This window comes from Helianthus annuus, chromosome 3, assembly GCF_002127325.2.
Source record: "Helianthus annuus cultivar XRQ/B chromosome 3, HanXRQr2.0-SUNRISE, whole genome shotgun sequence".
NCBI classification, from domain to species: Eukaryota; Viridiplantae; Streptophyta; class Magnoliopsida; order Asterales; family Asteraceae; genus Helianthus; species Helianthus annuus.
The window spans coordinates 86408101-86423417 of NC_035435.2; the positions used below are offsets into that span (position 1 = coordinate 86408101).

A 15317-nucleotide genomic window follows, 5' to 3' on the forward strand; every position below is an offset into this window, starting at 1 on the left:
CATGGTCTTAGTAATGTCGGATGGACTAGTCGGGGTTGTAGCAAACGCATTGTAGAAATCAGAATCCATGTTTCGATATTGAAGAATTTTTCAAAGAAGCTTTCAAACTAACTGGTTCACCTCGTAATACACCTGTATCACCTGACGTACACAAATAAACAAAACACAATCAGTTTAAAACATTTATCAAAGCAACTGAATCAAACTAATACTCTGTGCGAACTGAATCACTCGAACTAATGAATATTCTGTGCGGATAGAGGTTTAAATTGGCAAACCGTGAGAACTGCTATGACTCGGATCAATTTTAAACAACCAGACTCACTACGTGCGAACTGATGGACTTTCGAACGACCTGATGGACTTTTGACAATTGTGAACTCTAAACCGTACGAACTGGTACAGACTTTCAAGCGATATGATGACTTTCAAACGAAATGGACATTTTCACACGACTTGACCACATTAAACGACCTCGTGAATAATACGCATGAAGTGAATAACCTGTTTGGGCCTTCAAATCTTGGGCTGAAATACTTTTAAAAACAATTTGGCTTATCAAAATCAATTTTCACATGGGCCGATTAAACTTGTGTTCACATGGGCCGGTTAATGATGTAATGTCCCATGGGCTGGTTAATGATGTAGAAACAATGATTGGCCCGCTATTCTTCACATGCAAACGGCAGACAACAACATACATCAACTAATCCTCATTGGGCCGCATATACTAGTCATTCCCAAATCACATGCAAACATATACTGGCCGACAATTTTATATCATTTGAAATTCTCAAAATCGAACTGAATAATCACGTGAAATATATCACATGACCCGAGAATATTTCACATGAATTTATGCACTATCACGTGGAATAACCACACTCAAACCGAATAACTTTCCTCAAACGAAAAGATGAAAATTCATTGGACCAAAACAATTTATCCAGCCGACAACATCATGAAACACTTCAATTGATATCAATGGACCATTGGCCGAGTTCCTTGTATACACATGATTTCTGACTATCCCTTCAATATTCTTCACATGCAAACTATATCAAGATTTTCTAATTAAATGCGGCCGACAATTTCAATACTCAAAGAAATGTGATTGCGCCACTAAAGTTCATGCAAGATATGGGATTGGGCCGTGTGAAGGACTGACAACAATATATGCACTTAAAAACAAAATTAGGTCTTATGGGTGGTCACAAAAACGAAACCATGTCTAATTGGTGGTCACAAAAGCGAAATAGGTCACTTAGATGGTCACAAAAGCGAAATAGGTTTTATGATGACCCTTGGAGCGAAAACAAATGTCCTATGAGCGAAACTCTTATGATTACAAGAGCGAAACCAGGTGATTGTCCGTAAGAGCGAAATACTTGATGTCCTTATGAGCGAAACTAGTCACTTGGAAGGACCTTTGGAGCGAAACTAGTCACTTGGGAGGTGACACATAAGCGAAACCTAATGACATATGAGCGAAACTATGTGAACTAAGAGCGAAATCACTGAATTTTCATATGAGCGAAACTTGTTCGGAAGGTAATTAGGTCCATTTTTAATTCGAATTTTAAGCTCAAACTTTCAGGGATTTGAATATGATCAATTTCCTTTAGTCTGTGAAAATTTGAACGAATTTCAACCGATAAATCTTTCTGAAATGATGAAATAAGGTGTAGAAGTAAGAATTTATGATGAAATCCAACAAATCTCTGTAGAACTCCTCCTTCTGAAGCTCTGATACCACTTGTAAGATCGAATTCTGACCCGAACAAGTCTATCAGAGGAGTTTTGATCAGATACAGGTGCGGAAAACAAGTACCTGACGTAGAAACAGCTAGATCTTCACTTAAATCACAATTTTGATTGATATAACAGCGTTTACAACCAAATCTCACACCGGCAGCACCTCGGTATGGAAAATAAGAATGTTTCAAATGATTTCGCTCCTAGGGTATATATAGGGACTAGGTTTCGCTCATATGGACATGTCCATAAAAGCGAAACCCCCTATTGTACATAAAAGCGAAACTCCTTACAAGGTTTCCCACATACGGACATGTACATATAAGCGAAACCATCCATAAGGTTTCCTACATACGGACATGTACACATAAGCGAAACTATCCATAAGGTTTCCCACATATGGACATGTGGTTTCCCACATATGAACATGTGGTTTCCCACATATGAACATGTGGTTTCCCACATATGGACATGTGGTTTCCCACGTATGGACATGTCGGGAAATCTCGTACAATGTGCCCTAATCTAACATTCTAAGACTAAGACTCGATACAAGACGAAGTCGATAGATGCATGCACTAACAAGTTAATATAAACATATTAATGTATATTTCAAAACAACAGTCTTTTAATGCAAAAACCTTTTCAAACCCCAACTTTTATGGGAAAACTTTAAAATTAAATACCAAGAAACCCAAGGGACAAATTTTCGAAGTTCAAAGTACAAAAGCAGATTATCATAATTACAATTAACTTCTTCATTTACCATGTAGACGCGTTTTTAAACTCTATAAAAGACCGATAATTAGTTTTGATTCAAAACATCAACAAATTGTCCTACAAATCACTGTCTGTGAAAGACTGTTCCACATCAGAAAATCCAACAAAAATCTACATGGCAAACTTCAGCTTCTACCACTGACACCAGTGATGTTAAAACCCAATTCTCGATGTGGTCACTCGAAGAAAAAAGAACAGACGAAGAACTAAACAGTAAAGTCAACATAATCAATGACACTAATTACAAGAAAACCTGAAATAGCATAGCATTGCTTGATGAAGTCCTCCACTCTCCTCCATCAGATTTCCTGAAAATTGCAGAAGAGTTTCTCACACAACTTCTAAAACAGGATCAGAAAATCTGCAACATGCTAACTGACCTGAAAAACAAAAGAGAGCATGAAATCACATGGAGAAAGGCCAGAGTCTACGAAATCCTAACAAGTGTTAACTCTAACGTGTAATAGTTTATAAATATTTCATTAAATTTCTATTTTTCTATGTAATAGTTTACTTTAATAATCTTAACATGCATCTTAACATATTCTAAAATGTCAGTGTCAATAAAAACTCTCAACATCATCAACAGTTAATCAAAATAAGAAACTAGCCTAAAATGCAAAGGTCTCCTCTCAACTGTTGTATTACATCTAACTTTTCACGATATTCATTCATAGTTTTATGATACTTCAGTGTTTATTCATTCATACTGTTTAATCTAACATGGGTTTCCATCCAACTTTTGACCAAAAGTCATACAGATGTTCTAACCACTGATTGTGTTATTCAAATTTCTGTTGAATACTAAATGAGATGTTGACCAAAACTGAAATAGAAGTTCATCAAAAGTCAAACTGATGTTCACCAATAGTCAAACAGATGTTGACCTTAAACAGATGTTTGGTTTAAGACCAAACATCTGTTTATGGGCAATCATCTGTTTAAGGTCAAACATTTGTTTAAGGCCAAACATCTGTTTATGGCCAAACATCTGTTTATGGCAAACATCTGTTTAAGGTTAAACATTTGTTTAAGGTTAAACATCTGTTCAACTCCAAACATCAGTGTTTCAATCACTGTTGGCTATCCACTAATAGTTAAAAAACTGCAACTGCTCACATTTTTATAGTTGACATCCACTAATATTGACCATCGGTGGTTTCCCTAAACAACTGTCATCCATTTTCATTAGAGGTTGTTACGTGGACAGTTCTTAGCCGTCCACGCTTTGTAATCGCTACCACGTCAGCATCCACTTTTCACTTTTATAAAACCCTGATCAAAACCCCAAACAGGGTTTTAACTACCATTTCGAATTCCAAACAGGGTTTCCATCAAATTCCTTCAAACTCTTCATCTTCTTCTTCCTCTCACAAATTCCTTCGAATCACTGTGGCTCTTTCTCTCGAAAACCCTCATAACTATCTGTGTACTCTTGAGAAAACAAGTAAAAACACAGAATTTCACTCAATCATCGATGCTCTTTCATCCTAAAACTACAAAAATTTGTTGACCAGCAACACACCTATTTACCAAGAAACCCTACGAGATTTTTGGAAAAATGCAAAATTAGAAGTTCAAGACAACAAGCCTTGGGCTATTACATCAACAGTAGTTGGGATTCAGGTTGCTATGACTCCACAAACCATATCTGAGGTTTTTGAGATGAACGATCATACAGGTAAAAACTCTTTCCCTAAAGAAGAGTATCAACGAGATTTGATTGAAAGGGGGTATGAAGAGCAATGCACCAAAGCTACTATGCAAAAAGGAGCATTCCCACCTCCGATGAAATTTTTATTTCATACTTTACTCTTGTGTGTTTCAAACAAAACAACAGCTTTTAGTGAAATTCCATTGAAAATTCAATACTCGGGATATGCTATTATGGCTAAACAAGATTTCAATTACTCCCAAGAGATTTTCAATTATTTGGTTAAAAATGTCAATAATATAAAAGATAAGAAAAAACCATTCATGTTGTTTCCAAGGTTTTTAAGCTATTATTTACAGTAGAAAGTACCAAAAGACAGTGCACAAGTGCTTCTTCAAGGTGCTCCTTATGAAATAAATAGTCTGTCTGCTGAAACTTTTACAAGGTTGTCAGAGTCAACAGCTTTAAAAACACAAACAGAGGAGTCTGAGCAAACTTTAGATGCGTCCATATCTACTCCTCAGGTTTCTGCTGTTGAGCCTACTGCTCTTGGTGACCACAACATCACAACCACTGCTGTGCAACCCCCACCATTTGGTTAAAAATGTCAATAATATAAAAGATAAGAAAAAACCATTCCTGTTGTTTCCAAGGTTTTTAAGCTATTATTTACAGCAGAAAGTACCAAAAGACAGTGCACAAGTGCTTCTTCAAGGTGCTCCTTGTGAAATAAATAGTTTGTCTGCTAAAACTTTTACAAGGTTGTCAGAGTCAACAGCTTTAAAAACACAAACAGAGGAGTCTGAGCAAACTTTAGATGTGTCCACATCTGCTCCTCAGGTTTCTGCTGTTGAGCCCACTGCTCTTGGTGACCACAACATCACAACCACTACTGTGCAACCCCCACCAAAAATCACCAAAAAAACCGTCAAGAAAAAAAACCAAAAAGCCTCCCAAACCCTCCAAAAAGGACCTTCTGGAAGATGAGATCCCAGAAGTAACTCTCGTGACAACACAAGAGTCACCATTATCCACTGTTGCTACTTCCTCACAACAGTTGGAAAGATCTCCACCACAGGCCACAACTCCTCCTGCTTCCTCACAAAAGGAACAGGTTGTAAGCACAGGGACACCAGTCTATGGTACATTACCCTCTCTTGAGAGTATGTTCTATAGCCATGCTCCCGGGGAAATTTCTCTTTCAACTCCTATCCTTACAACCACATTGCCACCCACCATTTTACCTCTATTTAAAGCATTGGATATGGATCAGACAGTAATCAGTTCTTCTCAACAACCCATCACTGAGAATATACTCCAACAAGTGATTGAGTCTGATGCCTCTACCTTTGCTAATCCATCAACAGTTGAGGAGGAGGTTACACCCCTAGAGTTACATGTATATCTTGGTGGTAGTTCAAGTGGAGCAGCTACTACATGTGTTGTATCCACTGATTTACACCTGGAAAGTAGTTTCATAAGTCAGACTCCCTTGAAGGCAATTTCTTCCTTGGGAACCAAGGTATCAACTAGTGTGTTCAAGCTAACAACTGGTGTGCTTACTAAGGTAACTACTGCTGAAGAAAGAAGTCCCCAGTACCAAGAAAAAGGGGCATCAGTGGATGAACTATTAGAGACTTCTCCTGATCCAACTGCTGATACAACCACAGCTGGTGGGAAATCAAATGATCCCATTAAATTGGGTGATGATTTAAAATATCAGTATTTGACAGAGAGAGTTACCAATCTTGAAACATCTGTGGCAAATATCAAAAATATGCTACAACAATTGTTACAATCATCAAAGTCTCGATCCACTGCTTCATTATCTGCTACCACAACAAGTGAGCTATGGCAACCTCTACAACCTCTGTTTCATCAACAAAGAAAATATGTTGATCAACAACATGAAATTTAGCTACAAATGTTCAAAAATGTGATGGAATCAAGGTATAAGGATACTCAAGCTGATATTAAATCCATCAAAGCTCATTCACTTCAAACCACTGGTACTTCTCATCCTACTATTGTCTATGTAGAAAACCCTGATGATGCTAAAAAGGGGGAGAAAGGAAAGAAAGGAAAGGATGGTTTGTATCTAAAACCTGATCCAAAGGCTAACAGATGTTGAGACACCTGTTATATCAACAGCTGTTGATACATTAGTGGTTGATACATCACCTTCTGAAATCCCCAAAACTTCCTCACCTCAAACTACAAAGCCAACAGATGTTGAGACACCTGTTATATCAACAGCTGTTGATACATCAGTGGTTTTAACAGTTGTTATCACAACAAATGTTGTTGTCACTTTATCAACCACCACTCAATCCACAAATCCAACTCCAAGTTCAACACCTCCAACCACACCAAAAATCAAAAGAAGGAGGATAACAAATGTCATACTTGAAGATGACACTGTAGCTTCTCCACTTCCAATATCTTCACAACCTCTGATCCTATCAACTGTACAAAAACCTACTTCAACTGCTTCATTTCTAACCCCTGACCAAACTACTGCCTTTGTTCCTTTGAGTGTGAAATTTCCTCTGGATCTTCCAGCAGTAGGGAGGAGATCAAATCCTTCTATTCTGAAGATGATCCTGAAAAGAGGAATCGTCCATCTCTTCAAGGGTATCCTTTGCCAAAGAACATTCATGAATACCTTCAATTGAAAGCTAAACAAGCAGAGGATATCTCAAAAAGAGACATAGAAGGAAAATCTGATAAAGAAATACAGCGATATCTGCAATATCTACTCAGCCAAGTCAGAACATTAGAGCAGTTTTCAAAAGATTTTTGTCAGCAATTATCAGAAAGAGTTGATGAAAGCCTAAGGAATGATTACATTGAGCTCATCATACAAAACAAGAAATACAAGGCAGAAAAGTATCAATTCAAAGATTGGACCATAAGTGAGCTCAAGCAAGAATACAAAAGATGCTTGAAGACTCAACAATAAAACCAACCCCACCAGTCTGGTCCCAGTATAAAAAGAATGTACCTGAAAGTGCTTTGAAGTTGAAGAGAATGAAGGAAGAGCTTATAACTGCAAATTATGGCTCAAGGAATCAAATCACAAGGTGGAAAGAGATTAAAGTGATAGAGACATACAAAAAATTGGAAGAAAGAAGAAAGAAAGATCCCTCTGTTCCTAAAAAGCCAGATTATCCAGCATCAGAGGTTTCAATCAAACAGACCGTACCAACTAAAAGATCTGCTAAACCGACTGTTCCATCTGTTGTTGTTTTCTATCAAACAAAGAGGCAAAAACAAATGGATGAAGAAGAACAGGTGCAACAAGAATCCGAATATTTTAAATTGGCCATCAAGGGATGTTGGTAGAACATCCTGACTCAGCAAAGCTACAAGAAATAGCCAAAGGTCTGAACAACTAAAGGTGAACCACTGCCCAACAACAATAGTAGTTCAGCATCAATAGCAGATATTGCATCAGTGTTTATGTTGATAGTGTTTGTATGTAACAATATTTATGCAGTAAAATACACTTTGAGCGTTTTTGACCCGTTTAATATTATATCCTTTTAGTGAATTTTCTTTTTGAGTTGTTCCATCTAAGATAAAACACACGATTAAATCATATGGTTAAATTGTTAAGGGTCTTAATGATTTAAGATGCTAAATGTGTGCCATCTATTAGCTAAGTTTTTGTAATTTTTGTTAACAGTGTTTATATGTTAACAGATGTTGACCAAAAGTCAAACTGATGTTGACGAATAGTGAAACAGATGTTGACCTTAAGCAGATGTTTCGTTTAAGGCCAAATATCTGTTTATGGGCAAACATCTGTTTAAGTTCAAACATTTGTTTAAGGCCAAACATCTGTTTATGGCCAAACATCTGTTTATGGCCAAACATCTGTTTAAGGTCAAACATCTGTTTAAGTCCAAACAACTGATATAGAACGCCAAACATCTGTTTATGCCCCAACATCTGTTTAAGTCTAAACAGATGTTTAAACATCTGTTCAAAACACTGTTCAATCTAACATGGGTTTCCATCCAACTGTTGACCAAAAGTCAAACAGATTTTCAAACCACTGATTGAGTTATTCAAATTTCGGTTGAATACTAAATGAGATGTTGACCAAAACTCAAACTGGTGTTGACCAAAAGTCAAACAGATGTTGACGAAAACTAAATGGGATGATCTGACCCGGTTACATGGGTTATTTTTAAACCTTCTAACTTTTTATAGATCCTCATAAAATCTCGGTTCCTTTCTCTCTCCACGTTTCTTTGTACACTTTCTCCAAGAAACTCTGTCATCTTTTTCGATTTCTTCTGATCTTCATCAATATCATCTTGGATAATAACAAAGGTATTTTTAAATAATCTGATTTGTTTTGTACTTTTTCATGTTTATTCTTTTAGTTTTGAATTCCATAGCTGATTATGGTTCTTGCTGTTTTAATGAAGAAGTTGTAATCGACGGTGGTGTATTCATGTATCTCCCTGTTGGTTATGATTGCGTTTATTGTTGCGGCTTATACTCGAACAACTTCTGACAGTCCTAATTTTTTTTATATTCGATTACTATGTAGTTATTATGCATGTTATCATAGACATATATGATTCTAAAAAAAGTGATATGCATTTCGTGTATCTACCATTTGTCTTATCCATTGTTGATTTTATTGGATTTCACTTTGCTCATGTATTTATCTTATTCTGATCTATGATATAAAATTTCGATCTTTACTGTTGTATTCTCATTTGTATTTGTAAAATTATTTATACATTTGTTGATGTGATTCTGATGTATGATATAAAATTTCAATCTTTACTGATGTATTGTCATTTTTATTTGTAAAGTTGTTTATAAAGTTGTTCATGTAACGATGTTATTCTGAAGTATAATATAAATTTCCAATTTTAACTGATGTATTCTCATGTGTATTTGAAAAGTTGAACTTATTTTGATTAGTAGTTGGTATACTGTTTTTTAAGTTTTTGTTTGGTATAGAGACAAGTCACTATCCTGTCTTTCTATACAAATTATTCAGCTGATGATCCTGCATGTCTATTTGTGATACTTAATTGGTAAAGTAGGTTTTAAGTTTTAATTATATGATTTGCTGTAAAAAAATATATATATTTCGATATGATAAGAAATTACATGTATTCTCAGCTTTTCGATGTTGTCTATTGTTATTTTGATATATATTAGTTGTATCATCTTTTATTTAGACGTATTGCATACCTTAATGGATTGTATTCATTTGTTTCTTAATGTTATTGATTTTGATTCTATATGATTGATATTGTTACACTTTTACATGACAATGATTTATGGATTTCCGTGTTACCTTAAAGACAGTAAAAGGAAATCTTTGGTTAGAAATTTTATCCGATCTTACTTTAACACTTAATTTTTTTTTTGTATGATATCTAGCAATAAAAGTGTTTTATTTATTTATGCTTAGATTTTGCCAAAACAGTATAAAAATGGATTCAACAGTTTAATTATCCAATTGGAGATACAAACATTCGGACCACAACTGGACATGTTTTTAAAGTCAAGATCTATCCTCTAAGCAATAGCAGATATTATTTCTATAATGGTTGGTATTAGTTGGTAGACAGTTTGAAAATACCTTCAGATTCATGGTTGATATTTCACTATGAGGAAGCATTGGAAAGTTTCAGAATATTATATTTTTATCAAGACATTTCTCTTGCTCCTTGTGATCATTTTTACTACAAAATGTGTGGTAACGAAGATTATATGGTATGTAACTTCAAACAATATTCATCATGTAATTTTTTTGGAGATACAATTGTTTAATTGTTGTTTTTTATTTATTTACTTAATTTTCTTATATATTTTTACTAACATACTATATAATGTGTTTTTTTCGGATTGTAGAGTGTTAATCGTTCTTTTGTTCATCACAAGATGTTAAACACTATTCCTTCATATCCGGTTGTTACTAAAGGATCTGGAAAGCAGAACTGGTCTGTACGGATAGAAGATTTCAACAATGAACTTTACATAACTACCGGATGCAAGCTGTTAGTGCACTACATCTGTTGATTTCGTCTAGGTGTCTAGGATCAGGTCTTACATCATATTGTATAGCATAGGGCACGAAATACGAGAAAACTGGAGTCTGTAAAGGTTTTATGAGTTAGGTTCGCTCATAGGGTCTTGAGTTGCTAGGTTCGCTCATTTGTCAGGTAGGTCCGCTTATGTGGACTTAACCGGTCCGCTCTTATGGTCATATGACACATAAGCGAACCCAAACATCTATATATAGGGTAGTTTGAGCGGACCTCATGGGGTTGTTGTTGGATTCCATGCCGAAGCTTTGCCGGTGTGAAGATTGAACTGTAAAACGTTTCAAATCAATAAAACAAGCAGTTAGGGAGAAGACTAAGCTACTTCTACTTGCATTTCTTATTATTCCGCATCTGAAACGCAAGAGACAACCTCTAAACGACTCGTTCGGGTCAACAAACGATCCTACAAGTGGTATCGGAGCTTGGGAGGAGGTTTTCTACAGATTGTAGCTGTTTTTCATCATTTCTTCTCACTTCTACACCTTTTTTTCTCATTTCCAGGAGATTTCACGGTCAAATTTCGTTCAAAAGCTCACAGATTGTTCAAAATTGATCAAAGACAAACCCTTGAAAGTTTCAGGTCGAAATACAGTTTTATGATGGGTCAAATAAGGTTCGAAAGGTGGTCCGCTCGTACTTACGTCATCGAGATTCGCTCTTAGGTCACAGTCTGGTTCGCTTTTCTGGTCGTGGTTGGTTCGCTTTTTGGTACAAGTTTCACCTGGTTCGCTCCAAATTGGTGTTGTTGGTTCGCTCCAAAGGACAATATCAGGTCCGCTTATTTGATCATCTCGGTCCGCTCCAGGTCCGCTTATCTATCAAGACAGGTCCGCTCCAAAGTACCATCTGGTTCGCTCGAGTGTACAATTCAGGTTCGCTTTTTAGTCAGCTTTCAGAATCAAAAGGGGTTCGCTCCAGAGTACGGTTCGCTCTTGTGAACGTCTGGTTCGCTTTTCTGTCACTTGCTTTGAAAAACATGCCAAGTTAATATGGATTCCGAGTTCTACAACGCTTTTGCTACATCGACTACTCCAGCCGCAATTGCTCAAGCTATGAATTTAGAAAACGAGATGGGAACGACTCAAAAGCCCCCTAGATTGATGAGCATTGAGGAGTATTATGGGTGGAAGGATCGGTTTGAAAACTGGGTTCAGGCCAATCATCTCAGATCATGGGAATGCATATTGAAGAAGTACACTTCGCCTCAAACAGATTTGCAAGTTATTAAAGAGATATCCGAGTTTACTGATCAAGAACGAGCAATGTATAGAGCTGAGAAAATGATGATCAGTTTGTTGCAGCAGGCGATAAAGGAAGATATATTCATCTTGTTACAGCACGACAAAACTGCTAAGTCGATATGGGATGCTCTTAGGGTTAAATTCGAGGGAAGTGAAAACATGATCAAGAGCAAGAAAGCATTGTTAAAGAAAGAATTCGATTTGTTTAGCAGTTTGCCGGGAGAGGATACTAAAAAGCTAATCGAGAGATACTGTCACTTGGTGCGATCACTATCGATGTTGGGAGTTGAAAAAGGTCGTGAGGAATGGATGGATAAATTGGCGGACGCGTGACCTCAGAAAGAGTGGGGAACGTATTTGATGATTTTAAAGAATACTGGTGTGTATGATGGGCTGACTATTTCACAGTTCATTGAGAAAATTGAGAGTCAGGATCTTGAGCAGCAGAAGATCGCAAGGATGAATAGTCCGAGTGGTCAACAGGATGTAAAGATGTACTATCGGGGTAGTGTTCCAGTCACTGAGTCTGAAAGAAGTCCGAAGATACAAACTGCGTTCAATGCTGGTGATTCATCTGAAAAAGCTGATCAGGGTTCGAACAAGAGCAGCAGCGGGTTTTCATCGTTTCCGAGTGTGAATCCGAAAGAGACTAACACGAGTTTTCTGTCTCAGAGTACAAAAACCGGAAATGGATACATAATTCAATGTAACATAGCTCTTAATCTTCCAGAAGGTCAAAGCTTCTCTGAAGACACTGCTAAAGACCACATGGCACTTCTGGGTTCAGTTCTGCTATCCTATGAAGGTCTTGTTGCTGGTCGGATCGGAAATCCTATGCTCACCAAAGAGGATTACGATCAAATAGACGCTGAGGAAATGGAACTCATGGACATTAAATGGTGTCTCGCAAGTGTTCTTCGACGAGCTGAGAAATTCAAAACCATTACCGGGAGAAATGACTTTCTTGATGTACATGTCTCTACTTTAGGTATTGATAAATCTAAAGTTACTTGTTTTCGATGCAGGGAGAAAGGCCATTTCAAGCGGGAGTGCAAAGGAAGAGAAGCTAGCGGAGCACAGAATCCATTCGGGAAAGATGATTACTACCGCAAAGCTATCTATCAACAAGTTGGTCAATCTCAAGAACCACAGACGGCTCATGGGAGGAAGATTGAAGATCCCAAAAGAGCATGTTTGGTAGATTTCAGCTGGAGTAATTACATATCATCTGAAGCCACAGCAGCACGCATTATTGATCAAGATGATGAGAAACTACCAGAAGGTTTCAGTTGGGATATGTTTGTGGATGAGAAGGGAGAGTTTAAAGCTTTCATTGCCAAGATCGTCCGAGAGCCAGATTTGTTTGCTACTTGGATGAAATCTATTGGAGAGACTGTGAAAAGTGAAGATGAAAAATCTGTGTCATCTGATGAAAGTTCAGATAGTACTGATAAACTTTCAGAACATTCTGGAGAAGTGTCAGAAAGTTCAGATGAAGGTTTACAGGGTTCAGATGAAGATTTACAGAGTTCTGATAAAAGTGTACAAAATGAAAATGTTCAAGAAAAAGAAGTTGTTTTTGATAAAACACCGTCTGATTCTGATGTATCAGATGGTGATTCTGATAAGTCTGTACAGTTTGATCAATCACCTGATCACAGCAGCAGTGATGATGAGGAAGAAAAACATATAAATATTGCAAAAACTCATCTGTCTCCTGAAAGTTTTCATTTTTATTTTGCAGAAAGAATGGAGAAACTGAAGGAGAAACGAGCTGCTAAAGAACAACAAGCTGAATCTGAAGGTGATATTCAGAATGCTGAAAGTGTCACTGAGAAGTTTACCAAGGTTGTGAAAGAAGAAGAAAAGGTGATTGAAGTAGAAAAGGTGGTAGAAGTTGTTAAAACAATTGAAGTTGAAAAGATTGTTGAAGTCGTCAAGCCGTGTGAGAAATGCTTGGAAGCTTGCAAGAATTGTGCTGCTAAAGACGACATCATAGCTGAGTATGAGAAGAAGAAGGAGCAGTTACTGTTCAACCTCAACTACGTGAAAGAATCTTACGATGTTTTGAATAAAACAGTAACTGGCCTCCAAAAGACTAACTCAGAGAGAGAACAAGCACTGACGATGTTGAATGCAGTTTTAATGACAAAACAAAAAGCAATAAACTTCTACATCGAAGAGAGTGCTAAGTGGAAGCAAGAGTTGGAGACGGAAAAGAGAGAATTAGACGCTTATTGCAAAGTTATTCTAGTTCTGATTATCTCATTGATCGTATTTACCCAACTGTTGCAGGTATGGAAGCTTTCAAAGATGAGAAGCTAAAAGACAAGAAAGACTGTGGTAAGAAATCGACTGTTAGTTACAACAAATGTCCGCCTCCGATTTGGGATGGTTATTCACCTAGGAGACCAAATGAGGAGCAATTGGAAAAAGCAGTCAATATAAAGCTTAAAACCGACACAACTGACGTTTTACCAGATAACATTGATGTCACGTATACCTCGTCCGATACTGATCATGAGTCTGAATTAATCAAAAAGGTTGTCGATCAGGTGTTGGATACTGATGAGGAGTCTGAGTCGAAATCTGGGTGTGGAAAGTCAAAATCGTCAGTCAACAGTCAAAATTCGTCGGATAAACGGTCTTATAGTAAAGAATTTTTATTGTCAAAGGCAGATTTGAATGTTGAAACATTCGAAGTTGTGTATACTTTGAATGGTTCGGACAAATTATATTACAATAAAGAATTCCCGATAATGACTATTAAAACGGAACTAATAAACAAAACGTTCAAACTAATAGAGGTTAATATTCCAGAATTAAAAGTATTGAAAAGTTTTGAAAAATCTAAAAAATACACTTCTAGAGTTCAGCAACGTTTAAATAAGAAAAAGGGCAACAATTCTGGTTCTGGTTTTCAAAAGAAACCTAACCAGAATCGTAGCTACAAAAAGAAAGGTCTTGGTTTTGTTCCACCAGAAAATGACAAAAATATGAAAAATTCTAAAACAAAATCTGAATTTGTGTCAGGTGGAAGTGTTGAGGAGGAACAGCAGAAACCGTTCTGGAGACAGTCTAATAAAGAATTTCTTGCTGAGAGAAAGAAGAATGGAGCTGATATATGTTATCAAAGAAAGACTAGAACCTGTTATAAATGCAATGAAACTAGTCATATTGCATGGAATTGCTCGAAAAGTGCCAAATCAAAACAGGGAGTTTCTCAGAAGTTGAAAGAGAAAGTTGTTGATGTTGATACACCAACTAATAGTCCTAAAATTTTTGAGAATTCAAAATTCGAGGTTGGTGAGTGTTCAAAGAAGAACAAATATGAGAAGAAAGGAAAAGACAACCAGGTGTGGGTTGCGAAGAAAGGTGAAGTGAATGTCGGTGATGAATCTGGTTCCACAAAGCCAGAAGAGCCACATGTTGAGAAGAAGATTTTAGTAAATGATCAGGAGTTTCCATCATTGAAGTTTGAGGAAGTTAAGAAGAATGTGGGAAAAACTGAGATTTCTAATCAGTTTTATAAAGATAAAAATGAATTTGATGTCGAGAAAACATTCAACGGGAATGTTAAGAAGATATTTGGGAAAATGTTGAGTGGGAGAGCTAAAGGGGTAAAAGATTTTTACGCGTCTAAAAAGGCAACATACAACCCTATGGCTCAAGAGTTGAAAGCTATCAAGCCTGAAAAGACTTGGATGGAAGTCTGCTTCCCATGATAGTCGAAGGACTATGCCGGAGATCCCAAGTTTATATCGTGGATCAGGAATCGGCATCATTCTAGTGTTTGAAAAGTTT

General features: G+C 36.7%; 1 protein-coding gene across 1 annotated transcript; it reads left to right on the forward strand.

Annotated features, from left to right (window-relative positions):
* Window positions 1-6128: 6128 nt before the first annotated feature.
* On the forward strand, window positions 6129-6864 carry LOC110931512 (salivary glue protein Sgs-3-like). Its single transcript, XM_022174903.1, has 2 exons — window positions 6129-6279; window positions 6341-6864. The coding sequence occupies exons 1-2, from the start codon at window positions 6129-6131 to the stop codon at window positions 6862-6864; spliced, it is 675 nt and encodes a 224-aa protein (XP_022030595.1).
* The last annotated feature ends 8453 nt before the right edge of the window (window positions 6865-15317 follow it).